The following is a 15,244-nucleotide window of genomic DNA, read 5'->3' on the forward strand; positions in this document are numbered from 1 at the left end:
CATTTTGACAGCCAAAAAGAGGATTTGCGCATTTCTGGCACAATTCTCTCCACTTTTTCCTGCATACTGTCATTCAAGAAAGCGGACAATTACCTGACTCCTCAGAATGTGGCTCTATTTAGGGATACGAGAAGACAAAAGTGGCGCTTAACAGTGGAGGGAAAAATAATAAAAAACCTACTCAGGACTTATTCACATGCAAGTGACAGGTGTTGTATAGCATGGAAATGAATTAAAGCCAAAGGGTGGACTACAGGAGTTATGGGAGCAAACAGACTGCTGTCTCTGTAAATTCACAAACACACAATGATGGATAAGTCTCTAGTGTGGAATCAACATCAAAGTCAAGTTTCAAGGACAAGGGAAGTTCACATGGCCATTAAAATACTGCTTTCTCACTAATCTTACACAGCATTCGTAACAACCCTGTCCAGTCATCCATATACACAAAACCAGAGACAGAGAGTCACGCAGCAAAAATAAACGCTGAACTTAGACCAAACAGAAAATGAGCAACCAAAGTAAACTGTGACAAGCAGAAGCCCAGGCAGCAGGTTTAAACCATGCCCAGGCCTCTGTTATAGATGGGCAGAAAACCGAGCAATCAGGCCCTCAGACAGGCCAGGGACATCCATGACTCCAGGGTCAACCATTCAAAATGACCCAAATCAATCTGCCAATCACATTCCATCTGACAATTCAGATATAAGCTCAGACACTCCTAGCCCTGACCCATAATAAACTGTGTCCCGGCAGAAGAGAGGTGGAGCTAGACTCTGGTGCTATAAAGGACAAAGGCTTTGATGGTCAAGATTACTGGAACCTGAACATCGAGTTACTGAAGTGATAGAAATATAACTTACTCAAGTTGAGACACCTGGTGATAAAGGACATGACCTCTCTACAAATAAACAAACTTATACTTGCAGAAAATGGTATTTAATGGTCTGAATTTTGAAGTTTCATTTAGCTTTCTAACACAGCTTATTAAAATTTAATACTGAAGTGAAATAAGTCTTTTAGCTTCAATTTGAGAGCATAAATCAAGTAACTCCAGCTAAATAGTAGGAATTAGAGCCATTTTCAAACATAGCCCCCTAGTGTTTAACAGCATTTCAATGAATCAGTGCAGATAATAGTCTTGTACACTTTAGAATCCACCCTGCTGCTTTTGTCAGCAGTCACATCAATAAATACGAGGGAACTAGTATGAAAATGATTGTAATTCCTGGACTTGACTGTATATCTCCTCATTTCAGTTGGTTTGGATGGGAAGGATATTATTAAACTATTAAACCATCCTACTGTTTAACTCCTCAGGTTATCAGAACATAACAGAAAAGCAATCTTTCAAGCAAAGCAGTAGGTAAAAGTTTCATGAAGAAATATGCTAGATATTTTAATTTGACAAAATTTTCATAGTATGGAAATACAGTACCTATTATGCAAGTTAATGGCATAAAACCACACAGTTTGCAAAAACAAAATAGTACAACGTCAAATTGCTGAAACGCAAGTATAGTTTCAAACTTCCAGGTGAGGTACTCAATAATTAACAAAAACAGTAACTAAAACCTAGATATTTTTCTCTTCATAACTTAATTTTAGGATTGCAATACTTAATATAATAATACAACACAACATTCAAAATTAAAAGATATATTAAAAATATAAAGAACCATTTATCTAGGCTAATGGCAAATATCCTTCATTCATTTAAATACAATATTAAGCTCATAACCCAGAATTTGCAAATTCACAATAAAAACAAAAAACAACAACAAAAAAAAAAAAACTTCAAATCATTATAAAATAATGACCATAAGGCCATTACAACACTAACAATCAGAATCAAACTGTTTTTTATATCAAAAATGCAAGGTATTTTTGATAATCATTGTGCCATCCTGTTCCTCAATCTGGTATTATTCGTAAACAGAGGCTCGGACGTTGAACAACTGCTACTTGATAACACCAAGTGGCAATGTTGAAATGCTGTGTACCTTTACCTCACTAAGCGCAGAAGTCTAGCTGTTCACTCTCAACACCACAAAACAATGTGTCAATTATTAGAGCTGGGTGTAGAGCTATGGAGAGTAGTAAAAATAGTTTGAAGAACAGGATTCAAAATACCATCTCTAATAGGCAGAATTAGGAAATGCATGTAAAAGTTACAGACATCATTAATGAATGACAGACTTGTCCTAACTAAGTCATATAATAAGCGACTTTCAGGTCTGCAGCATTCATGCCAGTCTGCACCTTAGTCAGGGCACCCTTGGCCACACTGAAAGGCCTTATTGTCTGTGTGGAGTGGGTGCGGGGTGTGAGGTGGGGGTTCTGGCAGCTGTTAGGTGTCTGATCTAGATTTGTGATGTGGGCCTGCCTTCTGGAGAACGAGGCGGCATTCTGATAGGGAGCTACATCTGGCGTGAGGGGAACGACTGAGGAAACTTACTGACAGCAAGTGGACCAAGAGGGAGGGCGCTGAGAACACTTGGAGGTTTTGTGCTCGACTCCCCTTCGGCCCCCTCCATGCCCCGCTTCAGAGCAAACCCCCCCCCCCCAAAAACTGACTGGACTAACAGACCTCCCCGTCTGCAGCCCCTCCATTCAATCTCTGCTGCAATCAGAGAGGCTGTATGGCAGGAGCAGGCTGAGCTGAGTGACACAGTGTATGTACATAGGTGTGTCATAAAAGCAGCTACACACATGCCCACACTAACCCATCACTACATGGCCATCTGGTGCAGATCGTTGTGCGCTGTGCTGGATATACTGGTACTGAAAGGGTTGGGGGCTGGTCCAGTGAGCCAAAGCCCTCTAGCATTCCTAAAGGTCCACATCAGCGCTCCGATAGCAGGCAAAACAAACACAGAGGAGGAAACCCTGTCTAGACGGTGCTGCTGCCGGCCTGCTACGCACACTGAGCCACTATTTATACAAGGGGGGGACTACTGTCCACAGCCAGGGGAAAGGGGAGACAGAGAGACAGAGAGACACACACACACACACACACACACACACACACACACACACACACACACACACACACACACACACACACACACAGAGAGAGAGAGAGAGAGAGAGAGAGAGAGAGAGAGAGAGAGAGAGAGAGAGAGAGAGAGACACACAACTCCTGGCCAGCTGGTGCATGAAGAATAGAGACTGTGAGAGAGGGAGAGAACATTAGCAATGGAAGGCTGAGCAAAGTGAGACAAAGACAAACCCAGAGCTGGACGAGTCTCATTAGTTCTGCGCTAAAAAATAAAAAAGCGAGAGAGCAAGAGAGAGAAATACAGAGAGCTGGGGATCATACCATAGATAAGCACCACAGACTCCTCGATGGCATGCTGGTAGCTGAACTGGGAGTCCAGCAACGCTCGGCTAACAAAGGAGCCGTAGAATGTGGACTGATACCAGCCCACATGCAGATGATCAATATTCACATGACGAAGACTCCTCATCATTTCCATCTGATATTGAACTGTAAAGTAGAAGAGAGACAGAAAGAGACATTAGCAAAGGACTGGATGAGTTTCTGCTCATCAGTCACACCATAAAATAAAATAAGATGCTAACACATGAAATATGTTGGAATATGTTAATACATTACAAAATAAACATTTTCAGTTCATTACATTTCTGTAACAACACTTATTCAGCACACTTACACAGCATCATCACAAGGAATTTCACACAAAAAGTAAGTGAAATACAAGAATTCCAACGAAGTTGGGATGCTGTGCAAAATGTAAATAAAAACAGAATGAAGTGATGTGAAAATTATTTAAGCTATCGTTCAGTAACACTTCTGCAAACCAATGTCTGAATGGTTTGTCGCTTCTTCTCAGCGCACAGTTCAAAAGCCAGCATTCGCGATGATAATCAGCGCATTAGTACACAGAGCATATGTGACTTGCACATCTGTGAAGGCACATTAATGCTGAATAATATATACCAGATCTAGAGCCATATACGCTGACGATGTCTTTCAGATTAGGCCTTGCTTATTTCAGCAACACAATACCAAAGCACATTCTGCCTGTATTCAGGAGACCCTGAACTGTTAAGCAGCCGAAATCCTGTATCAAGCAACAGGAAACAGGAGAACATTTCACTTTTAAAACTACAGCAACTGGTCTCCTCAGTTCTCAAATAATTACAGCGTTGTTAAAAGAAGGTGTGATGCAACACAGTGGTTGATGCAACATCCCCCGTCCCAACTTTTTAAAAACGTGCTGCTGGTCTCAAATTTAAAATAGGCATATATTTTTCACAAAAACAAATCTCTCAGCTTCAACATGTAATGTATTGTCTTTGTACCATTATCAATTATATATACAGGGGTGATAGTGGGAAAAATTCCTGAGCCTGAACGTTTTTTTCTCTGCTCGGGAGGTGAGCAGGGTGGGGGTGCTATGTATGCGACACACTTAAGACATAAATTGTTGGCCCCTGGGCGCAGATATACGTCTATGTATAACCCTGATCTTCATTACTGTCAGAATTTTTGCTTTTGAATTAGTCCCTTCAATGATAGATTGTGTTGAATTTTGTTGAAATACATGAACAACATTCAGACAAACCCAATATAAGCCTATATTTCAGAAGCTTGTGCAGATTACCAGAACTCTTGGGACTAGCAGGCCTGTTCAAGAATCCATACCTGTTTTTAACTAGTCACATACCTTATTGCTTCTATAGTATAGGAGACTACAGATACTAACAGCCATACCAAGAACGGTCAGCAGGTGGCAATAACAATAGTCCAAAGTAAACTAGGAATTGATTAGTAGCCTAACCATTGACTAAATGACATGAACAAGGACACATTCATTTCTTTTAAAAATATAATAGCAAACTATGCACCATTTATTTTAAATATTTTGAAACAGTTACAGTGCAACAAACTCATAAATAATACTACAGCCCTAAAATTACTATTCAGTTCCATTTTCCCCTTAATATAGGCTTAATATAGTTCTGTTCCATGGCTGAGTTTATACGTTTCGTGTTGACAGTGGAAAAAAATTCGCACGTGTATTTCCCGGGATTTCCTACTGAATCTATCAATTTGTTTGGTCAAAGCAAGTCCCGCCCCCCCCTGTTTCTGACTGGCTTAATGGCTAGTAGGCTCGGCCTTGGTGTTGGTTACAGTGAAACCTGCGCATGTCAGATCAAGAGAAGCGTCAGATCCTATGGTCTGATAACAAGGCCAGGGGTCGGCAACCCGCGGCTCCGGAGCCGCATGCGGCTCTTTGATCCCTCTGATGTGGCTCAGCTTTTGAAAATAATTAATTTAATTAACGTATATTATTTTTGAGACTTAAAAAAATGTTCGGGCGGAATATCACAAACGTCCGCTATTTAGTTTCGGTTCGCTTGACTGACATGTCGGCGTCGTCAGCCCCCCCCCCCCCCCCCCCCGTTCGCTAGAGTGAGATGTCGTCGTCGTTTTAATATATTATGTGGCTCTCACTGAAATAAATTTCCAATTATTTTGCTTTTATGGCTCTGAGTCAAAAAAGGTTGCCGACCCCTGCACTAGGCGAACCTTTTTTTTTTCGCAGACACGTCGGTAAGCCGGAATTCCGGCGTGGCGCCTGACAACTATCAGGCCTGTATATAGGATTTAAAATGATTAGCACATCATTTCAGTCTGATTTTATTTACATTTTTTGGAAATGAAACTGTCCAACTAATGTTACAAAACACGTAATACAACATATAAATAAGATTAAAAATGTTTCGCTAACATACAAAATAAAAAGAAATATTCAAAAGTTACATAACTGTGGACACAGCACAGCAAAAGTCTCACGGAACACAGCTCTATTTGCAGAACTACCAAAAGAACTGAGGATGCAGTCTGAGAAATTGGACATTTGTACACTAAAAGAAGCATGCAAAAGACCCCAATTGTGAAGAAATGTGAAAATTTATGGGTCTTGGTTAGAATACATTCAGCACATCTCTGGGCATTCTGGACTGGAGTGTCCGTATGCCTTGTGTACTCTTTCCAAGCGCTTTAAGAAGTCCAGCCAAGTGGGCGTTACTGGAATCTGACTGTGAGGTCACAAATGCCTAAATTAGCTTCCCAGCACTGTGAAGCACCAGAGGAGCCCAGAGTCTGACAATGTTTCATAAATGCTAAATGTTTCACCAACAGAAGTGATATGTGAATCAAATGACAACGTGGGGTTCATTTAAACCAAAAGCTTCTTAGCACCCTGGGACTATTTCCTATTTATTTTTATATAAACACTCTGAAGAAATTAAGGGGATTCTAATGAAAGTGATTCAGAAACTGTGTCCTCATGGTTCATTCCTATTAAGGTCAGAGCACACAAATTCAACAAACGAGGGCTGCAAAAAATAAATCTCCTGGAACCAAGGTCTTGAATCGTTACTTAATATAATCCCATTAAAGAACCAGGTTGATTCTGAAGGCTGCAGTAGGGCAACGTTAACTGCAGCACAATGATGGCAGTTTGATGACTGTGGTGGTGGGCATGTATCTCAGGATTATTCTGCATTAATATCCAAGAATCAAAATTTTGCATCTCTGACTAACACCCAACAACCCCTATCCCCATGCTTCTGGTAGTGGTATCACGCCTTGGCATCTTGGCACTGAAAATTAAAAACACTGTGTGTACATCCTTATGTAACCAGTTTGTAGCCTAAAAGAACAGGCTGGCCTCCAAGTTGGCCTGTGCATGGTTTTTTTTTGTTGCAATTATGCTGTTTATATTTTATTAAGTTACATTATAGTTAAAATAATACTTACTTTATATTCTCACAAATGCCATCTGCACTTCGGCTCTGCAATTACATATGTCGCACATTTTGCTACGTAAAAAATTAAAATACATACTGTTCTTTTCAAAACCGTTATGCAAGTCAAAAGATCTCAAAATTAGGCCAAAAACTCTGGTTCCAATTTAATTGCATATTTCCTCCATTCGCACTGGTTCGTTTCATTTAGCAGATCTTTATTTAAACATCTAAAACAACTGCCGTCATCAGAGTCCTAGTTGTTAGGTCAGAGCACTCAGGTCTGAAATCAGACAGAGAAACCGAAACAACCATAAAGAGAGCAAGCAAGTGAGAGACACAAAGAGAAAGAGAGCGAGAGAGAGAGCGAGAGAGAGCGTGTGAGAGCGAAAGAGAGCATTTGAGGACAGCTGTGATTTGCTTCATCATCACTGCTGCCCCAGAGCAGCTGAGCTTACCAACAGATTAAGAGTCTGACAGAAGGGTGCAATGGTTAGTCTGTGTGTGCGTGCCTGCTATAGATGGTGAGTAAAAAGGCAGCAGGCACTGTAGAAACTATCGAGCTTTTGAGGGCAGGTGCAAAGTGGAAGCATGAAAAAGTGGCTTCCAGCTTAGATTGTGGTAAACAATTACCACAGCAGAGCAGAGGAGCATGTGCTGAGGACTGCAGTGTGTGTGTGGGTGTATAGCCTGTGTGTGTGGGTGTATAGCCCAGCCATAAAACCTGGGACATTACCAGGTTACCTTCACCAGTAATGTTTGGGTTTTGTGCCATTCACAAATGCCACCTTTAAACAGTATTGTACCAGGAGGCCTGCATTCACATTTGCCCTGCCACCTCCGGTAATGAGGAAGTGAGGTCCTCAGCATGATCAGCCAACGGCTCCATTTCAAAATTGTATGAAAGGGGAAAAAAACTGTTAGAACAAACGTTTCTCAACAGCTTAATGTCATAGAAACTTTTCACTTTGTCCACTGTAATCTAGACACTGCAGTAACGTATCAACTTTTTGTTCACACCAGCCTTCCATGTAATTAGGTACTGTCCTAAGTCACTGTCACTTCGTAGGACCTCCTCCATGGATGCTGTGGGTTCCCAGAGTTTTCAAAGTTTCTATCTGTTACTATTACTAGCAGATCAGAGATTGTGTTACTAGTTGGGCTCTTGACTGTGTTATTTGGTGACTGTCGTGCTTCCAATAGTTCACTGCACTGCATAAGAAGTCATTTCATCAGAATGCCTGGGAAAAAAATACTGATAGTCAGTTATTGAGGCCAGGCCGTTTGTTTGCCCACTGACTCTCAAATCATTTTCTGATATTTCACTGAGAGTCTGAAATATTGTCCCAAAGTTGTCAAGGATGCCCTTTTGAGTCGGTGCAACACCACCACCTGGTGTCAATTAAGGGCCTTCAGTGGCTCACCATGACTTTTCCATAAATAAATAAATAAATAAACAAATAAATAAATAAAAACCTATCGCTATAGTCCTACATTGACTCAAGAACAGAGTGCTGAATCCTCTATAAAGTTAGAGAGAAGATGTATTGGGAAGCATTTGTCATACAGCTGTAACGCTCTAATATTCTGCTGCATAAAACTACTATTTTGACCCTGGCTCATGTTCACACTCAACACCTTCCTGTTTAATCACGTACACATACCTGAGTAAAAATCATGCATGCATTCTGCTACTTGATCTGAGCCTGATGAGGCCCAATATATAATAAAATATAAAATATCTGCTTTTGTGCCCGATTTTTTATTTCTTCATATACATAGGGGGCAGTCGTGGGCTGGAGGTTAGGGATCCAGCCTCGTGACCGGAAGGTCGCCAGTTTGATCCCCAGAGCTGACAGCACATGATTGAGGTGTCCTTGAGCAAGACACCTAACCCCCAACTGCTCCCCAGGCGCTGCGGATTGGGCTGCCCACTGCTCCGGGCAAGTGTGCTCACTGCCCCCTAGTGTGTGTGTGCTCACTAGAGTGTATGTGGTGTTTCACTTCACGGATGTGTTAAATGCAGAGTGAAATTTCCCCGTTGTGGGACTAATAAGGGTCTCTTAATCTTAATCTACATCATCGGCCTTGGGCTGGAGCTGGCTCAGAATATGTAAATTCTGCACACTAACACATTTTCTCTCGCGCTCTCTCTCCCTGTGATGCAGTCTACATCTGCGATTAAAAATTAGGTGGACGTGTCCCTGAATGAAACCAGGGATGATGAGAGGAATGTGTTAAGCTGTGAAAGGTCACAATGGAGCTTTCCCTTACTTGTTAAGTTCGCCCGAAGATTTAAGCATTTCTGCAGCAGAGGCAGTAGTGGAGTGGTTCCCTGCCAGGTACAAATCAAGCAATTCCACAAAAATATAGTTTAATATATAGTGTATTAGACATGTGTAAAAGACCAACTTCTCAGCATGCAGCATGACATTTGTCAGTCAGAAAGTAATTTGAGCACTTGGTTACAAAGCACAGCAGTGTAAAATTGTATCTGCAATAATCCAAAGTTTGTGCATTAGGAGGTTCAGGTCGGGTTAGGGTTTCAAATTCAGCAGTACCGGTGGGGCCTGGTCAGCTCTCAAATCACGGGTATGAGTCGGGTTTCAATTTCATGCCTGTACAGACAAACATATGCTAATGTAAGCATGTACATACTTATGTGTGTGAAGGACAGTGAGAGTTACTGCGGAGTGCTGGACTCAGAATAGGACAGTTATTTCAGGAGTGTGGTCTCATCCCACTTTGAGACGTTACGCTTTGCCTTAGTGCAGACAACACTACCACAAATGTCCCTCAGACAGCAACCACAGCATACACACACACACACACACACACACACACACACACACACACACCTCTCCACGCTGATGTGTCCACTCCTGTAAACTCAGTTGGAATTCACAAGTCCCTGAATTTCCTCTCTCTGACAGCTCCAACTCAGCAGCAATATGTGATGGGAGAATAATATTAGCACTGAAATTGCTGTTTGCATGTCAAACAGAAGTCCTGCTAGAGTCTCTGCCTTCACTCCAGAAGCCAAGGCTACTCTATTCACTCGCAGTTTCAATTTACTGATGACAGCAAACACCTTGTTCCTAGAGGTCATTTACTTATACAAAATCTGAAGGGAAAACAGCTTACAGACGCTTGCAATGAGAATAAGCCTGAGATTTTCTTTATAAATGATGGCAGGTCAAATCTGGTAAGGAAGAACCATGAAGCTGACCGCTCATCCCTCTTCTGAGGCACTCGCAGCTCACTCAGGCCTAATGCTCAACTCTGAGGGAAGTCAAGTCAATGCAGAGCTGGGCCTGCAAAACGGAAAACAAATGTGGCTTTCAGAGAGAATACATGCTAACTTCAAAAGCAGCACTGGCGCACACACACTTGAAAAATGCGGCACAGATTTTAACCACAAGTCAGATTTTTCTCGGACGAAAGAAATGCACTCAGACTAAAAAGAAAATAAATAAATAAATAAATAAGGTCGAGGAAAGACGAAGAAGAAGAAGAAGAAAAAAAAGAAACAAACAACTCCAACCCCAAACCCACTAAAGCATTTGAAACAACAACACAAAAAACAAGATAATGAGTGTCTTACCGATGCTGTCCTATAATTAACGGCCTTTCTGGCGGGCGAAAAACACCACCCAGCGAAATATAAAAGCAATGCCAAACCCACCAGATCAGAGCATGAAAGAAAGTGGGCTTTTCTGTAGAAAATTACAAATACGATCTGAGGACTCTCTTGACTTTTTAACTTGTAATGCGGACACTTTAAATGTGATGGTTTAAGAGAAAAGAGGCTCTTAACAGGAAGAATCACATGACTAACTCTGCCGGCATGGATTCAATCAGATCTGTCACAGAGACAAGCGACCAAAATGACACAAATGTACTACACTCCCTTACAAATTTCAAATGGCTCCTTGGTTACTGGGTGGTTTTACATAAAGTAATTGAAAGCCAGGACACCGCTGTCTCCTTCCATCACTATGGCAGGTCAGGCTGAATTTGACTAAGCGCCTAGAGCATAATTTGTGATAGCCTAAAAGGACCGTTTAGAAGTGTCTCAGAAGCAGACGGCAAAGTTGAACTGTGTTAAGGAAAAACAGTTACAGTGTGTCCTTAAAAAACTGGACAATGACCTTTTTGGTCTCTCTATGCCTGTGTCATTATACAAAGAAGCACACATTCATTAGATCATCAGTCATGCGTAATAGAACTAACAAGAAGTCAATCTAGTTTGAAATTGTTTCTAGACGTGGCATTTATATCTGGAGTTTGTTGCTGCTGTCTCAACACAAAGACCAAAAGACATTTCAGTGCCAGTAAAATTCCATAGCAAGGGTGGAAAAATCTACATAAGTCAATCATAAGTAGTAATTATTTTTGACTAAGATAATGTAAGAACTAAAACAGTAAACCACCCAGCAAACAACAGAAGACCACAGCAGTGGACAAACAAATTAAGTGCCATGAAGAGAATTAAGCTTCAATAACAGGTCAGGTTACAGTTCGTTTAAAACATCTTAATTGATGATGCATCGTAACCAATCAAATGCTTCAAAATTTAGTATAGGTCTTCTGCAGGAGACCAACACACCACTAAAGCAGACACTGAGGATGTTGAATGCCAATCCAAACACTCAATCTGCAAAAAACCTAAAATAATCAGCAAGTGAAAATGACTCCATTATATTGCAGGTCCTGGCACGACGTCACCACGGTAGATACACAGTTTCTATTAATGGATCACAGACATCAGAAATGAACAATAGAAGACTTGGACCCAATTACTGAACTGTCAGAAAATTGTAATTAAAATCACATCTAAAGAAAGATTTCCCATTTAAACCTTCTCAAGCCGAACGTCACAACAGCGACATATGAATGACACGTTTAAACTAAATAACTTTAAACCATTTGAAATAACAACAAACTTCAAATTCCACATTAAACTTTAGAAGGTCTATGTTACACCTGCCCATTTATCACATCAGTCTATACAGAGTAAAATCTCATCTGCTATTTTTTGGAATTTTTTTTTTATTTGTTATGCATGATCTGATCTCTGATAGCTAATTAGAGTATAAAATATACCATCTAGTAGATTCAATCAAAGCCAGGATTGAGCTTTAAAGATGCTCCCACACTAGATTTTAAACTGTGACTACCCAACATAACAAGCAACTCCTGAACTCCTGACCTCCTGACTTCACAACACTTCTGAATCTAAAAAGAAAAAGATTTTCTTAAATCTTGATATATACAAAACCAAAGCTTTCATATGTTTTTATCTTGGCTTACTATTTATCTTTAATATATATGTTTTCAATGCCTGGTATTAGTAAACAGCTGAGCCTGTGCTGAATCAGATGACAAAACTCTTGTAGATGGTGTACTGAATTGCTACTTTAAAGGTTTAAAATAACAAACCGTCCTAAAGGCAACTTCTAGGCTTAGCAATTGAGGAATAAAAAGCAGTGCTTTTTGTTATAGCTATATAATCATAGAAAATAAGCTTATTAGAAACTATTACACACATTGTGTGAAAACAAATGAACTGAACAAGAAAAATGTGATTTCCATTGGGTGAACACTGTATGTAGCTTTCACAACCGGTGAGCAGTTAGAGCAAGAGCAGCTACATGTTCTGACCAATCATACATGTAGTCAATGCTTCAAACTCACACAGGACTATCAAAGCAACACACACAGGGCAAGTCTGCACTACTACTGATGTATTGAAGGGTTAGACTACGAAAAGATCTAAGGGGGGGGGGGGTGATGTTAATAATTAATCGTATTAACTTTGACAGCCCCTGATTTTGTTCACTTTTCCTTTTACGTACAGCTGCCAGTAACGGATTAAGTATAAAAAGTACAAAAATTCCTATATTGCCTACGCTGGATAAAAGCACATTCCCTCGTATTAAAGTTAACATTTTGCAGTTTATACACCGCATCATTGTTTCAGCTGCGCAGTAAAAACAACAAAACTTTTGCCCCTGTCCAATTACTTTCAGCCTGTACTACATTTCTTATTCTCTTTACTCATTCACTCTCTCTCAAACACACATTCTGTGTGAGACAGACAGTGGAGCTGAACACCACACCTGAGAAAAAGCTTCCAGGTTTAAATACACTCTCCTACTCACTGTTTGTCTTTGTCTTGGATTTGTTGATGTTTGCTGCTGAAAGTTTAGGGCTTTACTGCGATTATTTACTCCATGGTCTTCCACCATGCATCCCAGAAAGGAATAAAGAAACAGACTCAAGTATTATGAAAAGCACCAATATGAGAATGTGTCACTTAAAACATATCCCATAAGAAAAGCCAAAAAGCACACAATAGCGATTATAAGGCAGAAGACGCTGTACCCTACCAGGATAGTTCCAGAGCTCGTTACATCACAAAACATTGCCATTCACAGTCGGAAAGACACCTTTCCACTCTGCTGTGCCATGCTCATGTAAATAAGAGAGTGTATATTAAAAAAAGGCTGGCATTTGGGCTTATCAGCTCATTGGAGCTGTGCCTGCTGCATTGTCAGGCCATTATTTAGAGTGAGGGCTCAGGGATTTTTGCAGAAGAGGGATGGAGAAGCGGATTTGCACTTGGCACATGCAGCTAGCAATAGATACCTCCACAAAAGTGGGGAGTCATCCTTCGCTCAAGGAAGGAAAGGGGAGAGAGGGGGAGCAAAGTCAATGACACCCAATTGTGTCAGCTTCTGTAGGTAATGTTAGACGTTGAAGACAGTTTGCAGGAATGGTTCTTGGGTGTAAGAATGAGAAGTGAGGGGAAAAGTGCCATTTGACAACAATCACATCACTGCCCACCACCACCACCAAACCCACCCCAAGCGGCATCTTTCTATGAAGCAGAGGCAGGTAGAGCTGAGGCTTGGTAATGCCAACTGCTTCTCACAGTTTTTTAGGAGCTTGCTAAAACTCTGCCACATATAGGCACCGATAGAGGTAATAAGAACCTGTCTCACTTTCTCTGCCCATCTGCGCTCATTTTCTCTTTCTGAATCACTCCTATCTCTCTCACTCGCTCTCTTACAGCACAAAGTCTTACAGACTTGTTAGGAGACAGATATTTGGCCACTGACAGCTTGTTAGGTCCCTGGAATTGGGCACCCCTGCCCTGCCATGGATGTTGACACCCGTAACACGAAAAAAAAGAGACACTTTCACTCTGTTCTATTTCATTTCAGCAAACCCAAGGCAAAAAGTGCAGGAAATGCCCAATTATATTTGAACTAAAAGCCTCAGAATCTGATGTGCACATTCTTGCACGATTAGGAGGGATATACTACATCATAAATAATTGATCAGACACACATGTAATTTTGTAGATTCCTGCTTGGCCCTGCGGCACTTTATTATTGGAAGAAATAGAGATACTGACACCACCCCGGCATTTTTCACACTGCTCAAAAAATGTATGTATGCAAGTCTCCCACTATGGGGGCCCTTATATGTGAGCATTAACTTAGAGCCAGTAGGATTAACCACTGGTAAAAATGTGAACAGAACATCGACACGAGAGACTTCAAACGTGATCAAACACCATCAAAGACAGGATTGAACAGGATATGTTGTTTCAGGCTCTACTAATCAACTGCATCAATGCAAACACCCACATCTACACACCCCCAACTACAGGCAAAAGGAGACTGAGGAGGGTAAAAGACCCTCTAGTCACTTTCATTTGCCCGTTTTAAAATACTGTTAAAGTTTACTAACAGCACAGAAAGAAAGAACATGTCTAGTCCACATTAGGTCTGAACTGAAGAGTTACAGCTCCATCTAGTGAGAGCTCTTCAGCTAAGCAAACATGCATAAACTACAATATGTACACACTTACATCCACATTCAGTCACTGCACCCTCTTATTCTAAATTTTCAGCTTTTGTAACCTGCTTTCTACGTGTCCACCATGCATACTCTGCAGAGACCAAGAACAAGGACACATGAAGCCTCTCTGTGTCAGCACAAGTGGACTGCATCAAAGCAACAGCAATCACATTACTTCACACTGGGTTTTAAGGGGTGTAATGATGCACTCATTTGCGTTTAGTGTGTACTGCTGCTACACCCTTGGGCTTTTTGTTTAATCACAGTTCGCCGATCTACCAGTCAGATGGTAGTGAAATATGATGTGAAATATGAATTTGTAGAAAAACTAGGGGTCTGTGTCTACAATGCAAACATAGCCATTTTGTTTACGATCCAAAACAACCAGTGATCCTACAAATATCTTTTGGTACACAATATTGATTAGTAGTGGTTAAAAGTTCCAATTTGTATTCATGTGCTGAAATAAAACGTTAAAATTTTATTTTTTAATAGAGAGATAAAAAAATGCCATAACTCTTGCACGTCACATTGTTTTACCCCCCCCAATACATTAGTCAGCCAATAAACAGTAATTGTGCATTTAAAT

The 15,244-nt window shown here is 40.8% G+C and overlaps 1 protein-coding gene across 1 annotated transcript in view; it reads right to left on the minus strand.

The window, feature by feature from the left end:
* Nucleotides 1-15,244, minus strand: part of eif3hb (eukaryotic translation initiation factor 3, subunit H, b) — a 79,096-nt gene that overhangs the window by 25,601 nt on the left and 38,251 nt on the right. Inside the window, exon 3 of the mRNA XM_017696665.2 lies at nucleotides 3,323-3,490. Within this exon, the coding sequence (XP_017552154.1) occupies nucleotides 3,323-3,490 (168 nt within the window). The remainder of the gene's footprint in view (nucleotides 1-3,322; nucleotides 3,491-15,244) is intronic.

This window comes from Pygocentrus nattereri, chromosome 27 (genome assembly GCF_015220715.1).
Source record: "Pygocentrus nattereri isolate fPygNat1 chromosome 27, fPygNat1.pri, whole genome shotgun sequence".
Classification (NCBI taxonomy): Eukaryota; Metazoa; Chordata; class Actinopteri; order Characiformes; family Serrasalmidae; genus Pygocentrus; species Pygocentrus nattereri.